Source organism: Phytophthora cinnamomi, assembly GCF_018691715.1.
Source record: "Phytophthora cinnamomi strain GKB4 chromosome Unknown Contig45, whole genome shotgun sequence".
NCBI lineage: Eukaryota > Oomycota > Peronosporomycetes > Peronosporales > Peronosporaceae > Phytophthora > Phytophthora cinnamomi.
The window spans coordinates 209,424-235,888 of NW_027150978.1; the positions used below are offsets into that span (position 1 = coordinate 209,424).

The 26,465-nt window shown below is 55.7% G+C and overlaps 9 protein-coding genes across 9 annotated transcripts; 5 read left to right on the forward strand and 4 right to left on the reverse strand.

Moving 5' to 3' along the window:
• Positions 1-11,081: 11,081 nt before the first annotated feature.
• IUM83_15602 (4-coumarate-CoA ligase) lies at positions 11,082-12,286 on the forward strand (the record flags this gene model as incomplete). The annotated part of the gene is made up of 6 exons (XM_067940434.1): positions 11,082-11,213; positions 11,318-11,369; positions 11,455-11,734; positions 11,823-11,844; positions 11,932-12,141; positions 12,218-12,286. 6 exons carry the CDS (start codon positions 11,082-11,084, stop codon positions 12,284-12,286), a joined length of 765 nt encoding a protein of 254 aa, XP_067790593.1.
• A 45-nt stretch (positions 12,287-12,331) lies between these two features.
• Positions 12,332-13,116, forward strand: IUM83_15603 (4-coumarate-CoA ligase; the record flags this gene model as incomplete). Its single annotated transcript, XM_067940435.1, has 2 exons — positions 12,332-12,451; positions 12,547-13,116. 2 exons carry the CDS (start codon positions 12,332-12,334, stop codon positions 13,114-13,116), a joined length of 690 nt encoding a protein of 229 aa, XP_067790590.1.
• A 183-nt stretch (positions 13,117-13,299) lies between these two features.
• Positions 13,300-13,833, forward strand: IUM83_15604 (nuclear transport factor 2 family protein; the record flags this gene model as incomplete). Its single annotated transcript, XM_067940436.1, has 1 exon — positions 13,300-13,833. One exon carries the CDS (start codon positions 13,300-13,302, stop codon positions 13,831-13,833), a length of 534 nt encoding a protein of 177 aa, XP_067790598.1.
• Positions 13,834-14,273: 440 nt separating this feature from the next.
• IUM83_15605 (uncharacterized protein) lies at positions 14,274-14,777 on the forward strand (the record flags this gene model as incomplete). Its single annotated transcript, XM_067940437.1, has 1 exon — positions 14,274-14,777. One exon carries the CDS (start codon positions 14,274-14,276, stop codon positions 14,775-14,777), a length of 504 nt encoding a protein of 167 aa, XP_067790599.1.
• A 537-nt stretch (positions 14,778-15,314) lies between these two features.
• On the reverse strand, positions 15,315-16,011 carry IUM83_15606 (phenylalanyl-trna synthetase subunit beta; the record flags this gene model as incomplete). Its single annotated transcript, XM_067940438.1, has 2 exons — positions 15,315-15,555; positions 15,641-16,011. The coding sequence occupies 2 exons, from the start codon at positions 16,009-16,011 to the stop codon at positions 15,315-15,317; spliced, it is 612 nt and encodes a 203-aa protein (XP_067790596.1).
• Positions 16,012-16,248: 237 nt separating this feature from the next.
• On the reverse strand, positions 16,249-17,665 carry IUM83_15607 (putative actin-related protein 2/3 complex subunit; the record flags this gene model as incomplete). Its single annotated transcript, XM_067940439.1, has 7 exons — positions 16,249-16,331; positions 16,409-16,691; positions 16,779-17,011; positions 17,096-17,214; positions 17,288-17,366; positions 17,463-17,512; positions 17,601-17,665. 7 exons carry the CDS (start codon positions 17,663-17,665, stop codon positions 16,249-16,251), a joined length of 912 nt encoding a protein of 303 aa, XP_067790597.1.
• Positions 17,666-17,855: 190 nt separating this feature from the next.
• IUM83_15608 (SEC14 cytosolic factor) lies at positions 17,856-18,771 on the forward strand (the record flags this gene model as incomplete). The annotated part of the gene is made up of 4 exons (XM_067940440.1): positions 17,856-18,092; positions 18,172-18,276; positions 18,342-18,549; positions 18,614-18,771. The coding sequence occupies 4 exons, from the start codon at positions 17,856-17,858 to the stop codon at positions 18,769-18,771; spliced, it is 708 nt and encodes a 235-aa protein (XP_067790600.1).
• Positions 18,772-19,498: 727 nt separating this feature from the next.
• IUM83_15609 (putative dual specificity phosphatase) lies at positions 19,499-21,826 on the reverse strand (the record flags this gene model as incomplete). Its single annotated transcript, XM_067940441.1, has 1 exon — positions 19,499-21,826. One exon carries the CDS (start codon positions 21,824-21,826, stop codon positions 19,499-19,501), a length of 2,328 nt encoding a protein of 775 aa, XP_067790579.1.
• A 1,771-nt stretch (positions 21,827-23,597) lies between these two features.
• Positions 23,598-24,701, reverse strand: IUM83_15610 (Dual specificity phosphatase; the record flags this gene model as incomplete). Its single annotated transcript, XM_067940442.1, has 1 exon — positions 23,598-24,701. The coding sequence occupies one exon, from the start codon at positions 24,699-24,701 to the stop codon at positions 23,598-23,600; it is 1,104 nt and encodes a 367-aa protein (XP_067790664.1).
• Positions 24,702-26,465: the final 1,764 nt, after the last annotated feature.

Consider the following 26,465-nt stretch of genomic DNA (forward strand, 5'->3'; position numbering starts at 1 on the left):
ATAAGGAGAAGGCGAAGCACTTCCATCCGTATTACAGGAGAAAATATCTCGTCGTAGTCAATACCATACTGTTGTAAAAATCCTTTGATAACAAGACGGGCCTTGAATCTATCTATCTCGCCAGTGCCAGTATACTTGACAACAAAGATCCAGCGGTTTTGGAGAACTCGCCGGCCTTTCGGCAGAGGGACAAGGACCCACGTCTTATTTTTTCGTAAGGGACTGGTATTCGGATTCGGCTGCTGTTCGCCATTCTCTCGCGTATGAAGATGCCATTGCTGCTTTATATGTTTTGGGTTCCGGCACGTAGCGGATAGCAAGTAGGCTGAGAACTGAGTGAATACGTTCTGCTGCTTCCTCGGAATCTTCCTTAGAATTTAGCTCAGTCAGATTTATTTCATCCTCGTACCGAGGGCGTTTAGTTGAGCGATGTGGAGGAGTAGAAGGCGTCTCCGATATAAGGGAATAGTTTATTGTGCCACGTTCAAGGGCATTTCTCAGTGATTGAAGCGGTTTCGGCGTCGCTGCGATATCAGATGAAAGTGGGATAGTCTCGTCACTTGGTCCGACCTGCGGTGTATGTTCCGCCTCTACAGGTGTATCGTCTGTAGTTGTCGATGGGGCTGGATCTGTCAATGCGGCAAGTTGTAGCGGCAGTGGTAGTGGTTCGGAGGTATCCTCAACGGTTCCAATCGTTGGAAAACTGGTTTCATTAAAGACCACGTCGCGACTGTAGACGTGTAGTGGGTCTAACTTGACTCACTACTTTAGCTTACACGTTGCGCTACGTGTATGAGGAAGCGTAAGTACTTAGTAATTACTTAGGTTAATTATATTTTAATACACATATATAATTCAAATCAGACAAGAATTTAAGTGGCTTAGATTAGGTAAAATGAGAACTGTATTGTTTGTAAATTGGTCTTCCTCTAAAATCTGCTAAAAACTGTTTATCATCTATGAAAGGGGCTGACAGCGGCTGGCTGTCAGAGCTCCGCTAATATGCATGTCTCTGATTGGTACAAAGATGCTGCTTTCTACCAATAGGATCTTTGGGTATGTGTGGACCACTAATTGTGGTGGCCCACTTCAATGTATCCATTGGTGTGTCTTACACCAAGGTGAGGACGTATCCAAAACTTTTAACAGATATCCTATCTGTTAAATCCACAAGTGGCTTGTAGCCACTTGTGCGTGTAACCCCGTTACACCATCCCCCCCCCCCTTATAAGGTTAGACGCGCGGGGTCCCCGCACGTCAATCTTTTTGGAATTGACCATTCGTCAATTCTCCGCGTTTGGAGAAAAATCCGCGCTCATTCAACGATGAGCGCGCCTCCGAAGAAGACCTCGAAGTCGGTGGGGAGTCATCTCTCCATCGACGACTACTTCGAACGCCAGAAGGCGAAGTACGGCGACGTCGTCGACTTCGACGACGACGATGAAGATATGGAGGGCAAGGAGGACTCGCCCTCAAAGCGTAAAGACTCAGTGTCGAGCGAATCGCTCGACCCTCACGCCAAGAACGTTCGCCCGCGTGAAGGGGATGAATCGGACGCTTCGAGCTCGAAGCGTTCGCGAACTGAGAGCGATACCCCACTCGCTTCCGCTGGGGCTCTCAGTACTCCGCGCGCTGCTGCTGCAGCGCGTGATGTCAAAGCTCATAGCTCTCCGCGCGCTGCGCCTGCAGCGCGCGATCCGTGGATGCCGTCCGCGTCCGAGATCACGGACCGGTATGGGAATTCGGTACCTCCGAATGAGGTGCCGCTGTACGTATGCAGCGCCATCAAAGATGACGCTGTGGCTGCCGAGCTCCACTTTGATGCGGGAACGCATCAAAGGCGCGATTACTACATCGGACTCTTTCATGAGCTCCGATGGTTTCAAAGCAAGAAGACATCTTCTCGCAGCAAAGTGCCCGAATGGCAGGTACTTTGTCAAAGTTGGAACGCCTTTGTTGAAAACTTCAACAAGAGGCCGGGTGCTTACCGTGATCGGATTAAGCAAGCGCGTGATCGCTTCGAGACGTACTCGAAGCGTGGAAAGTTGGAGCAACTCCACGTTGCTGCGGAGGAGGCTGATGTGCCGTGCGCTGTGCCGGAGGGTTTTCAGTGCACGAAGTGCTACCCAGGCGCGGTCCGCTTGAGCGACCGCGACCTGAACGGGTACACGTCGTTCCGTGTGCCCGAAAGTCTCGAAGAGCTCCGTGCTAAGTTCTTAGCACGTGAGGGTTCGGGCGCTAGCGATGATCGCAGCGCTCGTGTTACTTCCGCTGCGCCAGCGCGTACTGCTCCTCGTACGCCCTCACCATTTCCGGAACGTCCTCCAGCAAGACGTTCCGCGGCTCCCATGTATCTTGATGGGGAGGAAATCCTCTCCAACGAATACGAAAACGAGCCCCTTGAGGGTTCGTTTTCGGGATACTATGGTCAACAATCCGCTCAACAATCCAGCGGGTTGAGCCGCGGGCGTCACGGATCGGCGGTGGCGGGGGTGGGAACACGCCCCGGGTATGATCAGCCCCGGGCTGATCAGTATGCGCCTCTCCACGACCGGGTGACCGCCGTGGAGCGTCTGCAGGGCGCTGAGTTCGCCGCCCTGAAACAGGAGCTGGCGAACCAGAAGGCCCAAGTCGCGGCGGTCTCGCAGACCGCCTCGAATATCCAGGTCGAGCTGGGGACCCAGATGAAGGGGTTGCTCAAGCACGTCCGCACGCTGGAAGAGAGGTTGCTCGTCGCGAGGCCAAGGCTTCCGCTTCTGCCTCGGCTCCTGGTCGAGGCTTCGGGTCAGCCGAGCTAGATGGCTCGTGCTGCAGGTATGGCTTCAGCCGTCCGATGTAAAAGGTCGGATGGAGGCGCATGCTAGACGGTATGTCTAGCGTGTATGCGTTGCCGTGCCGTGCCGTGCCAACACAGTGAACGGCCCGATGAAGCGCGGAGCAAGCAAGCTTGCTCCGAAATCCGAAACTGCATGTTTAGGCAGGTTTTGTGTAGCTAACAAAACTAATGAACTAACTTTGAATTCATTTGTGTTGCCTCTGCCCACAATGTCTGCGTTCAGCTTCTGTTGGTCAACAGAAGCTGCTATTGCATCTTGGACAAAACGAATCACGGCTTGTCTTTTGGTGATGAAACTGATTGCATCCGAGCTGAAGTCATTCAGATCGCTCTCCGCTAGAGGCCCTGCCTCTGCGTGGTTCTTCGCGGTGTCTGCGCCCTGCGCAGACCCGTGGTCCTTGGCCTTGTTGGTGGAGGAGTCTGCGCCCTGCGCAGACTCATGTGGTTTGTCCATTGTTGCAGCTGACACTGTGCAAGTGTCAGCGGTTTTCTGCGGCTGCTGTATTGCAGTCGTAGATCCTCCCCCACTTAAAGTGGGAGCCATCACTCCGAGTAAACTCGGTAGACGAGGATGCCGCATGGCATTCACGTAGAACGGTGTATGCCCGGTCGAGGCATGCACTGAGTTATTGATGGCAAATTCTGCCATCGATAAGCACTCGCTCCATTATTGGAACGAGTGAGCGTAGCTCTTCAACTTATCGACGAGCACGCGATTCACGCGCTCGGTTTGACCGTCCGTCTGCGGATGATCCGCAGTCGACATGGAAAGCTGACTCCCAAGAAGTGTAAACACTTCTTGCCACAGGTGCGCTGTGAAGCGCGGGTCTCTGTCCGACACGATGTCGGTCGGCATGCCATGGTGTTTGAACACCATGTCGACGAACAGACGGGCCGTCTGTTTCGCGGTCACTTCTGCCGGCACCGCAGCATGATGTACCATCTTGCTGAAGCGGTCGACGAAGACCACAACACCGGTATTCCCTCCGCTGTCCTGGGGAAGACCAAAGATGAAGTCCAAATACATGGACTTCCAACACTCCGACGGAGTCGGTAGTGATTGTAACGGAGCCTGCGCGAATGGCGCAGGCTTTACGCGTTGGCATACCTCGCAAGCACGGACGTACTTGCGCACCCACTTATACTGGTGGTGCCAGTAGAAGTCGCGCGTGAGAAGGACGTATGTCTTCTCACGTCCGAGATGTCCCGCAGTCGGGGAATCATGATATTCGTACATGATCCTGAGTCGCAGGTCATGATCGTTCGGCACGACAACGCGATCCGCGTTGTCGTCGACTGCATTGTAAAGCAGTAATCCGTCGTGCACTCGAAAGCGGTGTGCACGCGCTCGAAGGTGCTTGGGCAGCTTCTGACGAACCTTGTCAGAAGGCGCTGTGCCATGGGACAGCAAGAGCTTCGTGTCCGCGTCGTGCGCGTACGCGGCCTTCACATCGTCCAGCAGAGACGATGTGGGTTTGCTCGATCACATGACGTCAATGGCATTGACGTCAGCAGCTTCTGCGTAGTTCGGCCGACGTGATAACGCGTCGGCCACTACATTCAATCTTCCGGGTTTGTATTCGACCCGGAAGTTATACTCCGCAAAGAATGAGAGCCATCTCGCCATTCTTTGTGATATGTGTGGTGACTTCACTGCAGTGCGCAGTGATGCATGTTCGGTGTAGACCACAAATGGTCTACTTCCAAGCAAATACACTCGGAACTTTGCGAGTGCGTATTTCATGGCAAGGAGTTCCTTGTCATGTACCGGATAGTTGCGCTCAGCTGGCTTCAGCTGACACGATTGGTAGTAGACGACACGATCACGGCCCTCGTGATCGTGCTGCATCAACGCGCATCCGATCGCGAAGTCGGATGCGTCACACACTACGTGAAATGGGCGATCTTGGTCAGCCACTGCCAAGATCGGCGCCTCAGTCAAGCCCCTCTTGACTGCATCGAATGCCTTTTGGCAATCGGTTGTCCAATTCCACAGCTTCTTTCTTAAGAAGTTGCGACAGCGGCCGGATCTTGCCCGCGTGATCCTCCACGTACTTGCACAAGTACGTGGCCAAGCCAAGGAACTGCCTCAGTTCCTTGACACTTGAAGGCGTTGGTCATTCGTTAACCACTCTGACCTTTTCTGGGTCAGGGCGAACACCATTCTGCCCTACGAGACACCCGAGGACGGGTATCTCGCTCGCCCCGAAGATACACTTCTTCAGGTTCGCGTAGAGCTTATGTTTTCGCATAAGCTCACGTAGCTTCCAGAGATGCACCCTGTGCATCTCTACGTCGGTCTTCCCGTCCGCATCCCGGCTGTGGATGAACACATCATCGAGGTAGCTCGGCGCGAAGTCGCGCACCGAGCGCAACAAGTGCGTCACGCACCTGTTGAAGGTCGCAGGGGCGTTCTTAAGCCCCTGTTGTATTACTAACCATTCCCAGAGCATGCCACTTGGCATCGTGCAAGTCGCGTGTGAAGCGCTTCCAGCTCATGACCGGAAGGGAAGTCAACTCTGACGCCGTCGTCGGAGGACTAGCGAGTTCCATTTCACGATACTGGAATCCAGTATCGGTGCGCGTCAAGACGCTTAGCGTCTCGACATCCGGCGTCACCGCCTCAGTCTGCCCAGCAGACTGTTCTTGTTGCGTCTCGGTCCCGGGCCGAGACTTGCGCAACGTTCTCCGCATGCGCCGTCTTCTTGTTGTGCGGAGCCCGGCACCGCACAGTTGTTCTTCTGGTCCAGGCCCGGCCGTGGACAGTTGTTCGCCGGCGGACCCTGTCCGCGGGCGCGCGGTATCAAGCCCGGCTTGACCGCATGTTCCTTCGTGCAGCCCGGCTGCACGACAGCATGCAATTGCGTCAGTGCGGTGCGTTTGCAACCGTCCGCACTGTTTGCAGCGTCAACCCCCGGAGTTGACACGCCTTCGTCACCTCGACGCCATTCATTGGCGAAGCCCCTCATGACCGTGGGTGCGTCGGCTCCCGGAGCCGACTCGTCGTTGTCGACCTGACCGCTTCGGGTCAGGGACTGTCCGTTACACGCTTGAACGTGGGTGTTGGTTCCCGGAACCAACACATCTTTTTCTTCCGACGTCGGCAGCATTGCCGACGTTGGTCTCACTTGTGCGCGCCCTCGTGCATCTCTTGGGCACTCCGGGACAGCAGCATTAAGCGCTGTCTCGACTGGCGAGCCGCGCGCACCTGTTGGTGCGTGCGCTGCGGTAACAGGGCCATCGCTCTCTGTTCCGCTGTCGCGGCCGAAGCGCACGAGCGTGCGCTTCTTCCAGTCTATCACCGGATCATGCCGTGCAAGCCACGGCATGCCCATTACCACGTCGAACTTATCGTCCAGGTCCAGGACGATAAAGTGTTCGACAAACACTCGTTGTTTGTACGAGAAGCGCACGTTCACGACGCGCTTCTCGGTCTTTACGATGGCACCTGTTGCCAGTCGTACCTCCAGAAGACTTCGAGGTGTATCTACCTCCTCGAAGTCAAGTCTCGGCAGGCTTCGTAGTCGAACAAAGTTGTTCGACGCGCCTGAAACTACCAAAGCTCGAAGAGAGTCACTCGCTCTCTTCGAGTAAACCTTCAAGATGACTAGGTTTGGCCTGTCATCTTGTTTCTTGCAGTGAGAGCTGGTCTCACTGGGGGCTGCAGTCCTCAGTGTCGCGTGCCCGATGTCGGCACTCGTGACTGCATTACCAGTAGGGCGCCCCGCGCCTACTGGATGTTCGCGTTTTTTGTTGGTCCGCGGCGATGCCTAGCATCGCCACGACGGCCACCTCCAGGGGGCATGGGAGTTGTGCACTCCCGTGCAAAGTGACCGATCCTTCCGCAACGGAAGCATCGAACGTTGCCTCCCTGCTGCTGGTAACCAGCAGCCGTTGCATTCGAGAGGTCCATTGGTTCCGGACCTCCCGTCCTCGCTACCGGGCGCGGTAGCGGTCTCGGTACATTTACATGGAGTTTAGCCTGCCGCAGGCTAAACTCTTCTTGCATGGCAAGGGTGATTGCAGCTTCGAGAGTACTCGGGTACTCTCGGAAGAGATAAGTCTTCACGGGCCCATCTCTAAGCCCTTTCATGAACGTGACGACCTTGGTCGCCTCGTCAATCGGGTTAGTCACGATATTTGATACCAAATATCGTGCGCGCTGCGCGTAAGCATGGACGTCATGCTTACCCTGCTGAAGGTCGAGGAACTCCGCCCTCGACCGGAACTCGTTTTGCGGAGGCTCAAACGCTTGTTTGAGCTCCTCCTTGAATACTTCGTACGTGCTGAAGCACGTAGGATCGGAGAGTCGGCGCCCATACGCCCAACTCCTTGCGCGTCCGCCAAGGCAGGACATGGCGAACGCGACCTTCGACAGCGGGTCGACGATACGTCGAGCCGCTATGGCTGTGTCGAGCTCGACAAGCCACCAGATGAGAGGCTCGCCCTCTCTTCCCACGTAATTTCTTACGCTCAATTTCAATGATTGAGCACGCGGTGTCGTCCCTGACGACGCCGTCACTGAGGAAGCAGCATCACGCTGCTCCTTCATGATGAACCCCAGAGCAACACCATGTTGCTCCGTCGACGGTAGCGTACGCAGCATCGTAGCTATCGCCGCTTCTCCAATGACTGTTGACAGTCGTTGGAGGGCTTCCCACTCTAGGTCAGACAGATGGGGGCAGTCAGCGCGTGCAACATGCGTTGCAGGCGTGTTGGAGCTCTCCATGGGCACCTCCGTGCTCATGGGGTTCTCGGCTCCGCGTTCGTACACCTCGTACGAACGTCAAGCAGTCGGTCGTTGGACGGACTACAAAGTGCTACCAGGTGTAGTGGGTCTAACTTGACTCACTACTTTAACTTACACGTTGCGCAACGTGTATGAGGAAGCGTAAGTACTTAGTAATTACTTAGGTTAATTATATTTTAATACACATATATAATTCAAATCAGACAAGACTTCAAGTGGCTTAGATTAGGTAAAATGAGAACTGTATTGTTTGTAAATTGGTCTTCCTCTAAAATCTGCTAAAAACTGTTTATCATCTATGAAAGGGGCTGACAGCGGCTGGCTGTCAGAGCTCCGCTAATATGCATGTCTCTGATTGGTACAAAGATGCTGCTTTCTACCAATAGGATCTTTGGGTATGTGTGGACCACTCACTGTGGTGGCCCACTTCAATGTATCCATTGGTGTGTCTTACACCAAGGTGAGGAAGTATCCAAAACTTTTAACAGATAACCTATCTGTCAAATCCACAAGTGGCTTCCAGCCACTTGTACGTGTAACCCCGTTACAAGACGATTGCATGGAATTTTACGTCCATAAGACGATAGCCTTTCTTATGTTCGGGAATACCCAGATAAATACACAGCTTAGCTCGTGCATCGAGCTTGTCCCTGTAGATATCATTCACGTGAGCGTATGCTGCACAGCCGAATACTTTCAGATACTCCACGCTGGGTTTACGGTTGTACCAGAGTTCGTAAGGAGTGCGTAGATATGTGTTCTCGCTAGGTGTCATATTTAGTAGTGTAGTGACGTGAGTAGCACATTCCGCCCAAAGCATCTTAGGTAGTTTGGCATCGAGTAGGAGAGTACGGATGCGTTCTAGGATCGTGCGATTTCGTCGTTCGGCTACACCGTTCTCTTGCGGTGTGTATGCATTTGTGAATTGTGCATGTATTCCATACCGTGTAAAGATAATTCGACCAAGTTTTTCATATTCCTTGGCATTATCGGCTTGAAGTACCCGAATACCCTTATCTTCTGAGGGGCCTGTATACTCAAGAAGATGAATGTCTGAGCGGAAGATATTCAACGCTTTCATCCGGAAGTTTTCGTTGCAGGAGTATAGCTGACTCCGTGCTTTGATAGGGTATAGAAACATGTAGCGAGTGAAGTCATCAATAAAGACAACAAAGTACCGGCACCCGCTAATACTAGGAACAGGTAGCGGTCCACAAATGTCAGAATGAACTTTATGTAGAGGCATGGTAGCACGCTCAACATGTATATTGCAATGAAATGCATTGTGGTGTGACTTCGCATAAGTGCAAGCAGACAAAAGAAATTGTCTCGGGGAACTACGGCTGTGTCTTCGAGTCCCTTTAGCGAGTCAGCGCCTGTAAGACACGAAAGTTAGGATGACCTAGGCGTTTGTGCAAGAGCATAATAGCAGTGGGCTTACCTGACATGGCCACGTGGACTTCTTGATTTTTGATCGGCGAGGCCGTGAACTGGTACAGCTTGGCACTGGTGGACTTCTTTGCCTTGACATTGAACCTTTGGTCCGACTGCACCGTGCATACGGCGTGCTGGAATGTGAAGCGGAAGTCGTGCTCCACTGCTGCAGGAACCGATAAAAAGTTGAACTTCAGTTGAGGTGCGTAGAGCACGTCGCGCAGCGTGAGTTGGCGGTGTTGTCCCTTTGAGTCAGTGACTTGGAGCACGACATCGCCGGTTCCTTCAATTGGAATCTCGGATTTTCCGCCGACGGTGATGAAACCGGAGGCAGGATTCTTCGAGATGAACCATTCAGCATGCTGAGTGACATGACTCGTGCACCCTGAATCGATGGTCCAGTTGGAGTCGAAGCTAGCGCTGGCTTGAGCGGTGAGGCTGATGGCAGGTGGTGCCGGCTTGATTCCAGTGGCAACCGCAATACGAGCCTTGTCACGGCGAGTTTGGCTGTAGCCTCCTTCTTCACGGCGAGACAGTTGTTGCCTCTTGTCGTTGGCGCCACGGTTGTAGCTGCCACGACCGCCGTTGTTCCGACCTCGGCCGCCTTTCTGCCATGATCCACGGCCACGACCCGAATTGTTGTCACGTCGTTCGTAAGGGTTGGACCTGCGAAGATTTCCGCCGCGAAACTCGAAATTCGCTGGTAGAACGGTGCTCGACTTGACAGTGCCATCGCGGAGATCCTTCTGCAACCCACGGCATAGTCGAATGTGATGATATGGCTTTTGGCAGTAGCTGCATACTTCGCCGTAGGACGTACCACGTGATGTGGGTTGCTCTGGTGCAATAAGTGCACGTTCATCCTTGGTCCTTCGACTTTCAGGAGTACCCTTCGCCAGAGAGTAGCGCGTTTGCGCCTCCAGCTTGCGGACTTTATTCTCGATGCTCATCTTGAGTTCATCGTACGGGATGTACGTCCGATTTCGTTTCCAGATGCGCAGATCGTCCTTCCACGACGCTGGCATGGAGTGGAACAGGTACAGTGACTTCTGTCCATCCGTGAGGACCGATTCGGTCGCCTTGGACGCGGCTCTCATCGCGTCTTCGAGAACGAGGAAAAACTCGTTCACATCACTCCCTTCCTCGTACTTGATTTCCATGAGGAAGTGTTGGATGAAGTACGGGTCGCCATGGAACGCGGCTCCCTCGTACTTCTTGCAGATGGCTTGAAAAATGGCGTAAGCCGAGTGAAGGTTCTTGACAAGACGGATGTGCGTGTCGTCCATAGTCTTCATCAGGAAGGCCTTGGTTTGTGCTTCCATGCGGCGCAAGCGCCGGGATGACAACGGTGCAGGTCTCTCTTTCTTGGCTCAGCGCTGCGATTTCCGCTGCGAAAACGAGCGTATCGGTGAGGATGGGCTGGGTGTCGACTTTGTATTGCCGTCCTCGTCGCTGGCCGCTTCGTCCTCCTCGGAGCTTGACTCATAGTCGACGGCTTGAGAGTCGTAGTCGACAGGAGTAGAAGCCTTGGGAGGGTCTTCGACGTCGGACATTTCGGCGTTGTCTGACGAACCATCTTCGTCTTCGTCGTCGCTCACTCCGTCGTAGTCCTTCTTGGTGACGAAGCCGAGGAGGTGCTTGCCATCAAGCGATGCCGTCACTCGGGTCTTCCACACGTCGATATTTCTTGACCCGGTAAGTCGGGGGAAGTCGTCACTCGAGACTTGGCTGGGACTCATGACCTGTTAATGTAGCAGGCTTTAGCGCTTGAGAGAAGGACTTGTAGAAGAAACGGTAAAAAGAGGAGTGAGATTAAGAAAGTTATGGAGCAGGGAGCTAGTCTTGCTGCTCACTCGAGAGAAGTATGTGGTTGCCTAAAACACAGATAAATATCGTGCCTACCAACCATTTGACGTTGAATATCAAAGTTTAGAGTCACTGTACTGCGCGTGTCCTTTCAGTATTAAAATAAAGGGTCCACACGGTACTTCGGCTAGGGCTGTGTGACGAGCCCTAACCTCAACACCCGACAGGACCATCTGGGACATTGTCACCGACAAATTGAGTGCTAACGCGGACAAGCCGGCTTTCATTGATGGCATCACACACGAGCGCGTCACCTTCAAGCAGCTCCACGAGCGAGCTAGGAAGTTAGCCATTTCTCTCGCCAAAGATGGCGTCAAGAAGGGAGATGTACGTGACAAATTGGAGAGAAGTTGGGGGCTACAGTAGTGTTGGGTGCTGGGGGGGGGGGGGGGGGGGGGGGGGCTGACATTGTTGTTGTTGTGGCTGTGCAGGCGGTCATAGTGCACCCCTTCAACTGTTTGGACTACCCCACGGCGGTACTCGGTACGTTTTTGTTGTGAATATACTTGTAAAATTAAACCAGAGGCAACGAAGTGCTGATTGAGGTTTCATGGTGATGATGCTATAGCGCTCATTTCCTTAGGAGCGGTGTGCTCTCCTGCGTCACACATGTTCCTTCCCGACGAGCTGGCGGTGCAGATCAAGGCGGCTAAGGCCAGATACATTATTACCCACAAGGAGCTGGAAGAAACTGCCGTCGTGGCAGCCAAACTGTGCAAGCTCGGAAAGAAGTTCATCTACACGATGGGTTTTGGGGAAGGTGTTGGAGAAGGCCTCAAGAGCTTTGAGCACGTGCCTATGACCTTGAACAGGAGTCCAAACAATGTTACTGATGTTGGTGCGAACCTGTTCTAGCGAGTTGATCCAACGCAGGGATGATTCTTTCCTGTTTGAGAAGATTGACCCTGAGAGCAATGTGCTGCTACCATTCTCCAGTGGAACGACGGGCGTTCCCAAGGTAATTGCAAAGTCATTTCATTTACTATTGTCGACTCTTGCTTTGTTAACATTTCCAAAAAAACTCGCATTGTTGACTGTTGCACAGGGTGTGGCGTTGAGTGCGAGAAATGCTCTTTGTAACGCTTTGCAGATCAACCATGTAGAGAATCTAGGTGGATCCTCTCTTGGATTGATGCCATTCTTTCATATCTACGGCATCATGTTGATGCATCTGTCGATATACCAGGGTGCCGCCAAGGTGCTTTTGCCTCGGTTCGAGCCGGAGACCTTCCTGAACGCGCTGTCCACGTACAAGGTAAGGCGCCTGATGCATCATTACTTGAGTGGATGCACCAAAAACTAAGAGTTCTTGCTGCTCGATGTTTGTGTAGATCCGCGTGGCACACATTGCTCCTCCACTTGCGCTATTCCTTGCCCACAATCCCGTCGTTGACAAGTAGTACGACATCTCGGCGACGGAATTTCTGGTTTCAGCCGGCGCGCCAATGGGCAAGGAAGTGGAGAAGCTTGTCAAGGACCGACTGAAGATCGCCGTGAAGCAGACTTACGGGGCGACAGAGACTGCTCCGGGCGTCAACTACGCTGAGGAAATGAACTGTAAACCGGTGAGGACGCATGATCGAATCCTGGTATTCCAGAGTGATTCGACGACCGACTAACCATAACTCCTTTCTTTGCGGATTACTTTTGCGAAATCCAGGGAAGCGTTGGCCGTTTGTTGCCGAATACGCAGCTTCGCGTGAAATGCACCACCACTGACAAGGACCTGGGCGTAGGCGAGCACGGTGAACTTCTGTACAAGGGCCCGCAAGTCATGCTGGGCTACTCCAACAACGCCGAGGCGAACAAGAACGTCTTCACCGAAGACCGCTTCTTGCGCACCGGCGACATCGGATTCATCGACGAGGATGGCTTCGTGTTCATCGTTGATCGCTTGAAAGAAATGATCAAGTACAAGGGCCACCAAGTCGCACCAGCTGAGCTGGAGGACGTGCTGAACAACCACCCGCAGATCTCCGATGCCTGCTGCGTCCGGGGCAAAGACGCCTTCGGCGAGGAGATCCCCAAGGCCTTTGTGGTGCTGAAGGACCCCACCAACGCAGCGGGGCTCTCGGAGGAGGACGTGATGGACTTTGTGGCCTCGAAGGTGGCCCCCTTCAAGAAGGTGCGCCAGGTCGAGTTCATCGAGGCCATCCCGAAGAGCGCCACGGGCAAGATCCTGCGACGTGAGCTCCAGACCCACGAAAACCAGCACCAACGGGCCGAGTAAAGCGAGTTGCCGTCCGAAAGCACTAAACGTAGTCAACTTGTCCAACTACTGTTATGTTTCGATCCCGTGGTAAAGGCGAAATCAGGCTGATTACGCTCGTAATTTACGAGCCGAATTCGGGTCAAGTCCTTCAACAACGTTGAATCGTCCCTCTCTCGCGCTTTAGCTCTCCAAGATCGAAGTATGTTGACGCTCCGTCGTGCCACGACTGCGGCCCCCAAGAACGCACTGGCGAGGGCCATGAGCGAGGCCGCGCGGCCGCCGGTGCCGCCGTTCACGGGCGAGTCGGCGGCGCTGAAAGTGCGCGCGGCCGAGGACGCGTGGAACTCCCGCGACCCGCGCCGCGTGGCGCTCGCGTACACGGCCGACAGCGCGTGGCGCAACCGCTCCGAGTTCGTGACGGGGCGGCAGGAGATCGAGGCGTTCCTGACGCGCAAGTGGGCGCGCGAGACGCAGTACCGCCTCATCAAGGAGCTGTTCGCCTTCGACGGCAGCCGCATCGCCGTGCGCTTCGCCTACGAGTGGCTGGACGCCGAGCGCCAGCAGTGGTTCCGCGCCTACGGCAACGAGAACTGGGAGTTCGACGCGCAGGGCTTGATGGCCCGGCGCTTCGCCAGCATCAACGACGTCCCGATCGCCGAGCAGGACCGCCGCTTCCACTGGCCGCAGGGCCGCCGCCCCGACGACCACCCGGGGCTCAGCGAGCTGGGTCTGTAGCTGTAGCCTGTAGCCTGTAGCCTGTAGCTGCAGCTGGCTGGGTGTCACCGCCGCGTCCCCGAGAATCTGATTTCGCTCGAGCTTTATCTGAGACCTCCATCTCGGCTCATCTTGACGCGCAGCGTTTGCGACACTAGCGTTGACTATACGAGGGCCAGGTATGCGATGCGGAGGATGGTGCATTCTAAAAATAGTTCTTTTCGAACCAATCCGCGCGTCGCGCGGCTCTCTCCCGATTTGGCATTGGCTAAAAATACCGTCTCGAACTGAACCGCCGGTTCGCGGCGCTCTCGAAACGCAAAGCGGGCCGCCCATAGCGCAAAAGCCCAAGAAGAGCACGCAGCCTACAGCCTCGCGCCCGTCCGCCAGGCAGCTCTCGCTCTCTCGCTCTTCTCGCCAGCCCCAGCTCCAGTCCAAGCCACATACACGCAGCCGCAGCCATGGCCACCATATACAGCGGCGCGCCCTCCCCGTCGCGCTTCCCGTTCTCCGCGCACACGCACTATACGTCCAACGCCGACGCCGCCGCGCAGATTCAGATGCAGCAGTTCCGGTACGGCGGCTACGCCCTGGACAACCAGATGGAGGCCTCTTCTCCGCCGGCATTGGCGCCCCCGGGCGCCACGCTTGGCCTGCTGAGCAAGCAGCACATGTACGCCGAGTCTGTGTACAGCAACCAGCACCAGCAGCAGAACGTGTCGGCCGCCATGTACATGCAGTCCATGATGAGCAAGATGTACCAGCCGCAGCAGCCGCACCCGCCCCCGATGGATCTGCCGCAGCAGCCGCAGACCGACGTGCTGCTCGTGTCGCCCGGCGTCCCCGCGCCCGTAGAGCTGTCTATTTATGAGAACAAGCAGCCCACCGGCTTCCTGCACGTGACCGTCGGCAACCAGACCGTCGAGTTCTTCGACGGCGTCGCCAACATGCCGCAGAAGCGGTAGACCGCCTCGCAAGGTAAACGTGACAGCATCCCGCGACTAAAAGACGGGCCGTGTTCCCTCCTCTCTCCAACCTACAAGCCGCCAAGTAATGATTGGACGCCCTCTGCTGATTCCGGAACAAATTCTCCCCCCCAGTGCTGCGACTACCCGTATCAAGGAATCCCCAGAGCCAGCGTCGGAAGCCAAGTGCACGAGGTGGCGGAGCGCTATAGAAACTCTTCTCGTCCGTGTCATCGTGGTGTATTGCGTCAAGTTTCGTGAGCCAAGCCAGCCAGCGGCAGCTAGCTTTTCTTTTGTGTGTATTTTATCGGCAGTCACGAGCTCCAGCGCTGCCGTCGACACCTGTACTTCTTCACTTTCATCTCTTATTTTTCATTTTCACCCCGAGCTTTTCAATTTAATCGCAAGAAGACAACGACCAGTTTTGCTTTTCCACGCACGTTGTATCTTTCTAGCTGAATCAGTCTGCTGCCAGCGCTGCAGTATTCGACAACAGTAGCACTACACCGGCAGAGGTGTCGGATCCAATGCAACACCTTATTCTTGCTGTGTTGGCTCGGCAGTAACTTTCGGCTGGGGCGCAGGGACGGTGATGCCACGTGCCTTAAGGCGGCTGGCAATGGTGCCGTGTTCGGACACGAGGCTGCCAACTGCTGCGTCGTCGTCGAAGATGAGGATGCCGTCGCTCGCGTCCGTCAAACCGAGCTCTGCCTCGGAGCAGATCATGCCCTGCGAGACCTCTCCACGCAGCTTGGACTTCTTGATCTTGAGCTTCTTCCTGCAGGTCACATCAACACGCACCATTTGGCAATCTGTAAGGCAACTGCAACCACTGCAACAACCTCCAAGTACAATCCACGTACAGCTCCCCAGTCTCGGGCTCCTTAATCGCCAACCTGGTGCCCACTTTGGCCACGGGGACACGCGCACCCTGACGCACGTTGGGGGCCCCGCAGATGATCTGCAGTAGATTCTCCTTGTCCCCGACGTCCACGGCGCAGACGTTCAGCCGGTCCGCCTGCGGGTGTGGGTGGAAGTCCACGATCTCGCCCACCACCAGCGTGTTCCACGTCGTCTCCACCACCGGCTGCTGCTGCTGCTGCGGGGCCTTCTTCTTCTCCGTCACTGCAGCCGCTGCTTCGTCACCTGCAGCGCTGGCAGACGCACTGAAGGCGGCGAACTGGCTGCGAAGGCCGCGGACCAGAGGCTGGCAGCGGCGAGAGCGGAGCATCATGTCGGCTGATGAGCGAGAGGCCCAGAATGACAGGCGTAACCTGAATGGTAACTGGATTACACTGTCGTACACCGAAGTGTAACCTGGTCAAGAAGTTGAAGCTGCCGACTTTATCATCTCGTCTTGTGTATTAGAAAGCGCTGCACGAAACTGGTAGCCTACAGCAAAAACAATTGTTTGGCACGGAGAACCTCAACGTGTTCCGTCCGAAGCAGCCGATGGTGCGTTGTCTCTCGTCTAAGCACGCGCGAAGGTTCGGCCCGTGATCGTCTTCTTCTGAGTCTTGGATTGGTCCTTCTCGGGACGGGCACGGTTCAACACTGATACGACAAACGCAGAATTGATGAATTAGTGAACAATGGCGGCAGATGAAAGACAACGCAGCACGAGTACGAACCTTGCAACAGCAGGTCCACGCGCTTCCGCATGCGGATGTGCAGGTACGTCTTGGACGCCTTGATGTGGTAGTGCAGGTAGTTACGCAGGCCCTGCACGAGCGTGGCCGCCTTGATACGCTTCTCCGTCGTGTCCACATGGGTCGGGAAAATGGCAAGGCTGAGGTAGCCCACCAAGTCCGGCGAGTTACGCAGACCCGGAGCACCACGTAGCTCAAGTGGCGGGTCCTTGCCGAACGCCACGGGAGGCGCGTTGTTTACCGTGCGACGGGTGTCCACAAACTCCTGTGGTAGTCGAGTCCACATCAGACCAATCGTAGATGTTAGTGAGTGACTCCGTCTCTGGCAGAAGTATGACCAAAGATGCCGTACCTGCAAGAACACGCGCGCAATGGCCTGGTCGGTCTTGTCGTCGAAGCAGACCGAGTATACGATGACGATACGGTCTGCCTGCGGGAGCACGTAGATGGTCTCGTTGCGACGGTATGGGATCTGAACCGGGCCGAGGGTGCTCGCGTTTCCATTTTGCAGCGCCTCGAAGCACTGCTCGAACGGAGCGCCCAGAATGTTGCGCTTCAGCACCGAGATGCGCTCAATGAACGAAGCTGTCGAAAAGATACAGAAGTTCAAGTATCAGACCAACTTCAACACATCACCGGAATCAAAAAGAAAACTCCAGACACACGTACAGGCATTGGCAGGAGTGATCACGTCCACGTTGACCTGCAGCGAGAAGTCGAAACCCGCCTTCGCAGCGACGAGCTGGAACTCCGGGTACGTCACGGCGAACATCTGCTTGGCACCCAGTCTATCCATGCATCGCCACCAAGTTAGCCTCCTCTCTCCGCTATGCAACCCACTACGTCGAGAGCAGCACGCACCCCTCCAGCGTCTTGTAGGGCGGGTAGGCCATGGAGATCGTCAGGAGGTTGTCCGCGATCGACAGGTCAAACTGCACATCTGCGAGCGAGCCCAACGTCAAGTCAGTTCCCCGCCTCTCGTATCACCTCCCCTTTGGATTGCAATCTCCTGTTCTCGTCCCCCGCTGGAACTCACCGTCGAAGTCGCACAACCGGACCTCCATTGGGGGCACGGGGCGAGGAGCCCTGTATGATTCCATTAATTCCACACAACGCACAGACAGATCAGCGTCTCAAACGCATCCAGCTGGATCCCTCTTCCACGGCCACGCACGTCTCGCCCAGGCGGCCCTCCAGCACCTCCTTGATGATCTTGTTCTCCGACTCGAGGAACAGCATGACGCCCGCTACAAAGTTTTTTTTTTCCCAGATGCGAACTGAAGAGAGGGGGTTTGTCCCTCGTCATCATCTTACCGGTACGGGATTCAGTATACCGGTATCACTTGAAGCGCACATGTCGCAGGTTTGTGGCTGAAACGGCTTCGTGGTGTATCATCGTCACATCCGGAGCAGCTCTTCCCTGCGCAGCATGACGTCGCGCCCGCCGTTGCCGTCGACCACGTCGTCCATGAGCCTCGTGGGGGGTTCGAGCGAGCTTGAGTACGGCGTCTACGGCCGCGTGCTGTTCTGTGGCCAGCTGGAGAAGCGTCGCGACGGCGCCGTGCGCGGTGGCTGGGCCTCGCGGCTCTTCGTCCTCACGCCCGAGACGCTGCACTACTACCGCAAGGCCACGGAGTTCGAGCTGCTGGGGGAGGAGCGCGGACACGTGAGTCAACACATGAGGCGGTTCTACCTTGGCGATTGTATTGCGGTTGACTAACAAAGGGGTCCGCGATGTGCTGCAGATCGCGCTGTCCTCCATCACGAGGGTGCGCGCCATGCCGGAAGACGAAGCGCCCTACTCCTCGGTCGAGCCCGGGGTAGAGCACTACTACCTCGAGATCTGCACGGTGCATTGGCTACGTGCAATTGCGGGGTTCCGTGGTAAAAGAGCTAACGGAGGTGCACTGGACAGGAGGACCGACTGTACTTGATGCGCACGCCCATTCGTGAGGCGTCGACGTGCGAGAGCTGGTCAATCGCCATCGAGGAGCAGCGCAAGGTGCTGCGGTCTGGGAAGGCCAACCAACGTGAGTCTTCCGCGAGCTCCGTCCCCTTTCCGGAGGCGTTGCCCAGCCCCACCCTGCTTGCACGCAACCATGAGCTTTTCTCCCATTTCGTAAGTAGGTCGTCTTACGGCGCCTTTGTGTGTCGTGCTTTCTGCCGTGTCGTGGATCTGTTCACTAGAGTATAAAAGCGTCCTCCTGTTTGCGAACGAACAGGAAGCGACGCCGCCGCGGGTGGCCATGGTGTCGGTCGTGCACGTAAGCGAGCGGGATGCGCGTCCTGCGGAGAAGGTCATCAAGCGACGCACCGAGTGGGGGAAAAACTGGACCTCGGAGTGATTCCCCAGGGAGGGGCGTGCGTCATCCTTCTTCAGGACGGCGGTCTCGGCCGCATTGGCACGCAGGCGCTAATGAGCAGCTGGGACGCCGGTCGTGTTTGCTGGATTGAAGTTACCGATGCTGAATTCCCCACTGAGATCGAGGTCTCCGTGACTTGCAAGGTGCTTTCCCAAGAAACCAAGTTGAAATCGCCCAAGCCCCAAAGCGCACAGGAGGGTCTCCCGAAGTGGGTGGAGTGGGTGGACGAAGGCTCCAGCATTGGATTCCTGCTCATGTGCCTGTTTGTTCACCTGCTATACGGCGTGGATGGCTTCCACTGGTCGCACAAGTGCTGCCTCACGGTAGGTGCTGCGCTTGCCATTTCAACAATCCTCAACGGATCTACCAGAAATTCCCCGACGCCAGTGCCCACGCCTAGACACTCGAGCCCGACGAACTTGCTGCCCAAGCTGCAGTTCACTCTCACCGTTCATCGCTGCCGGATAAAGATGGAGGGTACGGAGTACGTTTACCCGCAAGCGAGCGGCGACAAGAAGTAGACAGCGCGCCTTCCGTTACTCATGGATAGAGCGGAAGAAATATGAGCAACGTGCGTCATTCATGCGTGCACACCAGCCAGGAAGTTTGATCAAGCAATCGATTAGAAAGCGAAGCAACTTCAATAAATTACTTATCCTACCAAGGTTCTTGAATACGTGTGTTCTTTTTTTCTAGTGTATAGCTTCGATCATCCGACCACCCGCCCTGTGGCGCGGCGAGCAGTGTCAAGCAGTGCGATCACTGCCTGTCGGTCCGAGTCAGCATAGCCCAGCTCGGTGAGGCGCTGGCTGAATTCCTGGAGAGTGAGCGCACCGCATGAAAGGCTGCTCATGCCCAGCATGACGTCCATGAGGATTTCGGGCCGCTTGATCTTGAGTAGAGCACCACGCTCGATGAGACCCATCGATGGGAATGAAAGCTTCCATAACTCGCGGAATTTGCGCTCAGCTACCTCAGGGTCCTCAACGGGAGGTGTTGTTGCAGGCGTTGCAGGCGTTTCCACGTTACTGGCGTCCATTTGGAACGACCGCGTACGAGGTGCGTCGGGGTTGCGACCACAAGTTTCAATCTGCTGCAGGGTATCAACGATGCCTTCCGACGAGCTGCGCTCACGGAAAATTCGTTCACGGGGTGACTGCAGGTCTCGTCGAAACTGTTGGCGCGTACGTTCCTGCTGCTGGTGGCGCGCATACGGCTGCCGGTGATTGCTATTGGTATATCTGGCGTTGGTAGAGCCCTGAATGGATTGTTGCGGCTTCGTTCCTCGCTGGCTGTACTCCTGAATATTGCCAGCTTTTCCGACCGAGACAAACACCTCGGCTTCGTCTGGCAGTTCTGCAATCTTTTCCACAGTGCGAATGGGTTCGCCGTCATCTCTCGATATGTCAATAATCTGGTTTTCCTTGACGCCAAATCGAATCTTGAGAACGTCCATAATCACTTGCGCTTCAGTTCCTTCGAAATAGGAGATGCACACCGTCCGACCGAAGGTCGACAAACTGTTCACGTTAAGGTGTTTGCAACGCTGCACACGTGGCTGGAGTCCCTTGCGCGAACGCGGCAGATTAATCTGCCACAACCTGCTTACACACACCTGGCACACGCGTCGAGGCCGCTGTTCATCTACCTCTCCTTTGCTTGCTGCGCTCTTTTCGCGCTCCGGATTCGCCAGTCGTGTGCTGGTACACTTGCTGCAAAAAGCCTTACGGCAATAGCTGCACTTGTGCTTCCACTCCAGCAACGAAAACATCTTGCGGCAGCGAGAGCAGCACTCGGTCTTGTTGGAGTGCACCTGCAGAGGAACAGGTCGGTCAGGGATCAGGTTCTGCAGCATATTGTCGACCTCGTCCGACGTGATGCTGTTGCCCTTGTACAGCCGGAACTCCTCCACCATAAGAGACTTGACGAAACCTTGGTTCGGATAAACGACGCCGCGACTAGCCATAGCAAAATTCACCGCTGTGACGAGTGACCAATTGTTGGCGCGCATTAAATACATGATGACGAGAGTAGCCGAGCGTGAGATGCCCTGTGTACAGTGCACCAGGACGCGGCCGTGCTGCGTGCGCTTAGCCGACTCGATAAACCTGTACGCTGCGTCAAAGTACGAGCTGATGTCTGCCTCGGGCCGGTCCTTAATGGTCACGTTGAGGTACTTGACGCCGTCGTTCTCGAAGGTGTTGCCCACGTCCAAGCTGGCGTTGACGACGTGCGTGATGCCCAGGTGCGAGACCACCTGCTTGGACTGCGCGTGCCACATATTGCCCAGGAAGAGGAAGCCCTCGAGGATCTCGTTCGGGTAGTTGAGGTTGTGCGTGCCGCTCTTGGTGCGCGTGAGCTGGCCCGAGATCTCGTCCAGCAGCGCCGACGTCGTGTAGAACGGGTAGCGGTACTTGAACGTGAGGAAGCCGTCGGTCAGCAGCTTGACGCTCGTGACGAGGCCGTCGTCGATGATGAGCTGCTCGAGCTTGCGCAGCCAGCTGCAGGTCTTGGCGTCGCCGGCGTCGTCCGCCGAGCTTTTCTTGACGGCGTCGCCGAACAGCACGACGTCGCGCAGCTTGCGCTTCTTGCTCGAGAAGAGGTAGCGCTGCTCCTCCAGCAGGCCGCCCTCCACGTCGTCCAGCGAGCGGCAGCCCTGCATGGGCGGGATGGAGATGGCGGACGGGACCGAGTCCTCCTCGTACTCCTGGCGCGTGCGCGTGTCGATGAGGATCATGCCGCGCGACGCCTGCACCTGGTTGTACAGCCAGCGGCAGTTGACTTCGCCGCGGCGCACCTGGCGCTTGCGTGGCGGCGGTGACGGCGATGGCGACGCTGCGACGGGCTCGCCGTCCTCAGCGGGGCAGGCGGCGTCCACAGCTGCCTCGTCCTTGACGACGTCGGACGCCGCGCTCTTGCCGCCCGTGGCGCTGTCGTCGCCCACGGACATGTCGAAGGTCGCGGACGCTGCTGCTGCTGCCGGGGTGCTGCTGTCGATGCGGGCGCCGGCGAGGGAGTGGGCGGGCGCTGCGGGCATACACTCGCTCTCGCTCTCGCTGCTGCTTCGGTAATCGGAGGCGAAATGCGCGGGCCGGCAGAGCGGCGAGGCAGCGGGTAGAGAGATCCGGATCTGCCGTAGCGGTCTGGTTCATAACTGCTGGAGGTTGCTGCTGTTGGACTGTACGTGTAACTCGGTGCGCCAAAAAGAGGCCGAAGCAGCGAGAAAGGATGGGCTGCCTGCGGATCCGTGATAGTCGATCATGCGGCGCTGGACGGATTGGGCTATTACTGGGATAGAGTATACAAATACGGTTGCGATGTTAGATGCAATGGTGACATAATATATATCGACGTATGCGATGTGAAAGGTTTCGACATGTGCAGCTCGCCGAGAAAAAGCAGCCACTCCAGCTCTCTCCGGCTCTCCGGGGCTTTACTCGCCGGCTTTTCTAGCCCGACGCTAAAGTCGAGGTAAACACAAAACAGTAGGTCGACCGGGAGGCGCAAGGCGTCAGTAGTGGACAGCCGAACCTAGCGTCGGCGGAAATCATTTGCGCTCCAGGTCGAGATATCATCATCCCCACGAACAATAAGGTTTTCGTGGGTCAATATGACAAGTGTCACGAACCTTACAGATGAGTCAGGTTGCGTCTTACATTCGTGCGTAACTCTCATACCATCGTTTTTCTGGTAGACGTCGATAGTGATGAGCGTATCGATTAACGTTCAAAGATTCACAAAACATTAGTTTTAGCAGTTCACGATTGCTTGTTTTCGATCCCAACGCGACCTGCCACAGCTCTATTCAATATATTGCACCCTGGCGTCTCCAAATGAACATTCATAGATGGTATTTCGTACGAATCTGTTTGTGACCGTAAAAATGAAAATAGGTACTTCAGTGTCCTGCTAGCAAGACCCCACCAGCTTCTACAACAATATTTCTGCTAACAAACAGTATAAACGCTACCGTTTGCTACACCGTCGGAAACCAGCAGCCCGGCACACCAGCAATGGTATGAAAGAGTATTGGTCCACTCGCCTAATTATCAAGCTTCATGTACTGCTATGTGGTAACATTTCATTTTGACTTACTTACTCTAGGTATCACAACTATGTTTTGCCTCACTATTTAACATTTAAAACTAATAACCTGTACAAATCTATCTTCAAAAATCGATTTAATGACACTGTAGTCCAACCAAGAAATTATAAAAGCTTATTTAATTGTGAAATTTGCAATGTCCATCGTGAGGCATAGCAGTTATACTGTGTCGGCATGACAACCGTTGCTCCACGCGCGGGGTCCGGTCCTCCCCGGCCCAAGGGGTAATCGCCACGGCAATCACGGCGATTGGAAGTGTGCGTGACGGAGAACGAGAACAATGCGCAGCTGAGGCGAGCCTAGTGGCACGCTGAAGGTATCTTCTAGGGGCCCGGCAAAATGAGTGCTGGTGCCGTTGTGCTGCTGCAGAGTTTCCGCGAACGGATCACGAGATGGGGCCAAAGCAATCACCACGCCTCTGTGGTCTGTCCACTGTGGAAACGTCAATAGGGTGCACAAACGCGATGTTGCCAACGCCAGCAGAGAGCACACATCCTTTTCCAGACGGCGCTCACAACCTGGAACGCAAGCCGTGACGCAAAAGGCAAAACAAGTTCGTGAACATGGCATGTTGCCGAGATTCACGCTAGATTCGTTCTCCAGCGTTTATAATTCTACAGGTTGCAGCCTACATCTGGGTGGGTGCAACTATGCTACGTATCTTACAGCGGATCGATTCCGGTTGAATTGCAAGCGGCAGCGATCACATGATGGAGCACTGGCCGTCCTTGGACGCCCCGGACAGCTGAAGTTGCGGGGACGTTCTGCGCTGAAGCCGCGCCGGCCGACTGGGCAGCCCGCCGCTCACCAGCAGGTCCAGCTCGGCCTCAGTGACGCTGCACTTGCCGTGGAACAGCCGACGCTCCTCTCGCATCAGCGCGCGCAGAAACCCTTCGTTCGGCACTACCACGCCGCGACCCGAGCGCGTGAAGTTGAAAGCTTGCGCCAGCGACCAATGGTACGCGCGCATGACGTACAGGATCACGAGCGTCGCCGAGCGAGAGATGCCCTGCGTGCAGTGCACCAGCACGCGGCAGGGCTTCCCGTCTGCTGCGGTCAACCGCTCGGCCTGGGCGATGAACTCGTACGCTGCGTCAAAGAACCGGGCGATGTTGGCCTCGGGCTTGTCCGGTAGCTTCACGTTGAAGTACTGAATCCCCTCCTTCTGGAAAACGTTGCCGATGTCCAGCGTCGCGTTCACCACGTGAGTGATCCCCAAGTGCTGGACAACTTGTTCGCATTGCGCCTGCCACATGTTTCCAAGAAACAAGAAGTTGTCGACAATTTCGTTCGGGTACGAAACCTGGTGCTTGCCACTGTGCAGCACACCGCCGCTGACGATGCCCCGCGTCGTGTAGAACGGGTAGCGCTTGTGGAAGTGGGAGAAGCCCTCGCAGAGGCCCTTCACAGTTGCCGCGCGGCCGTCGTCGATGAGGAACTGCTCGAGTCGGTAAAGCCACGACCCCGAGTTCTCCAGGTCGTCATTGTCAGCGAAAAGCAGGAAATCTCGCAGGGATCTCTTGAACGGCGACAGGCCTTGGTTCTCAACGTACTCGGCGCAGTCGTTGTCGTCGTCGTCCTCGGGTGGCGGCGGCACGTTAATGGCCCCGAGCACCGTGTTGGCCTGGAACTGCTCGCGCGAGCGGCAATCGATAATGATCTCCCCCACGTGGATGTTGTTGAACAGCCAGCGACTGTCCACCACGCGCTTGCGCAGCGTCCGCTTCTTGCAGGGCGAGACGGCGGCAGCTTTTTGACCAGCGGCGTCAGCTGCTGGCGCCACTTGCACGAGCTGGGTCTCCCCCATGTCGACAAGGAACCGCATTCCAGTGCCAGTGAATCGGAAAGTGTCCCTGCGATCTGCGCCAGCAACTCGAGTGCCACTTTTCGTGGCTGCATTACCGAAATGACGTCGCGCCGCGATTGGTCCGTTCTGGAATCAAGGAGCGGGTCTAAATCCCTGCGTTGCAGATTATACCCGCTAAAATCGATGAATCGGATTAGACGGGGTAAAGCTTTATTCTGTTCGCGCCGACCTGTCATAATGCGACGTGCTGAATTTAGGTAGCCGGACTGAAGCGCCGGTAGAGGCGGTTGGACGCGCTTCGTCTCTGGGGCGAGTTCCCGCTTGCGCGGCGACTTTCTCAGCGCTGGGTTCCGAATGCAATGGTGGTCTCCGTCGAGTGGCCTTGCCGGTGCCTGCGAAACCACTGGCGGCGGGGAGATGGCTCCGCCCGCGCGCCGGCTTTCTCTATGCGAAAAGCGGCCCCGCCCACGTCGCGTGCGCGCGCAAACCCGCCCCTCGTTGCAGCTTGCAGCGACTCGCTGGCAGCGAGACATCGTGCAATCCCGCCTCGTCTCGAGGAAGACGCGTCGCGCCACGGGCACCACCATGATCGCGCGGCGTCTATGGGCGCCGCTCACCCACGCACGTGGCTTCACCCGCATCAGCTCTCCTTGAACCACGCCGCTGCCAGCGCGCGCCGTTGTCGGGCTCTCTTGGCCGCTGGCTGCTTGCGTTTCGGCTGCACATGCACCAGAATGGGTGCGAATGCCGGTGCTTTCGGCCGCTCGGAGGCGGTGCTCAGCGGTCCACGTAGACCCAGAGCCAGAGTGCCGATCCGGTCTATCGCCGTGTTGCGGTCCGTCTACACATCTGCCGCGTCACATGGCGCGCGTGCATAGACGACCAGCGGGATCGTGTGCTCATTTCAAGTCGAAGCATGACGCGGTCGCACGCCTACTACAGTCATTTTGCACCAGTGCGTGGAGGCTTCGAGCTGCTTCAACAGCAGCGGAGCACGACTCGCACAACTCGGAGCCTCCAAGTCGCAGCCTGCTGGTCACCACTCTCATCGGGAAGCTTCGCGTCGCGCCGATCCGAGAGCACGCATCCGTGTACAACAAACTGTATCTGCTCCCGGAGCGTTTGTTCGTTTGCTTGCTGGCGGTTGTTGACAGGGCAAGCTTGTCCTTCGGCGACCTTAGGTTTGTGCGTGGTTTTGAGGCTGGTGGAAGCTAAAGCCAGGAAAGTCCGCATCGAGATGTTGAGGTGAGCGGATGGGAGCAGACGGGAAAGGAGACTTGATTGAGAGAGGGAGAAAGAAAGAGTAGATTGAGATGTTAGTGGTTGAGAATATAGTGGCCTCGTTCACTCTAGCGTACACTATAGTATAGTTAAAGCCAGTAAAATCAGGTATGATCATCTTAGAGAGGGTTCAAGTACCTCGGGTACAGTGTACCACGATAGGAAGAGGCACTATCTTTAACAGCCTCCCTGCATCTTTCTATGGTTATGGTCATCTGTAATAAAACAGGATTGTGCAGGTTATGATCATTGCACATCTCAAAAATTGAAATTGCCAATCGTCCGTATGGTTTGTCGAAGATCTTAGCCTAAGTACGAATGCGTTGTTAACCCCAGTTTGCTTTTGGCTGATATAGCTCAATTACCGGGTTAGCTGATCTTCGACTTTGCCTGCGTGGTTTTGCCACGTTTGGAAGTCTGGACGACGGTAGAGTTCATATAGCTGCGACGAAGTAATTATTTAAAAATTACCTCGCAACCAAT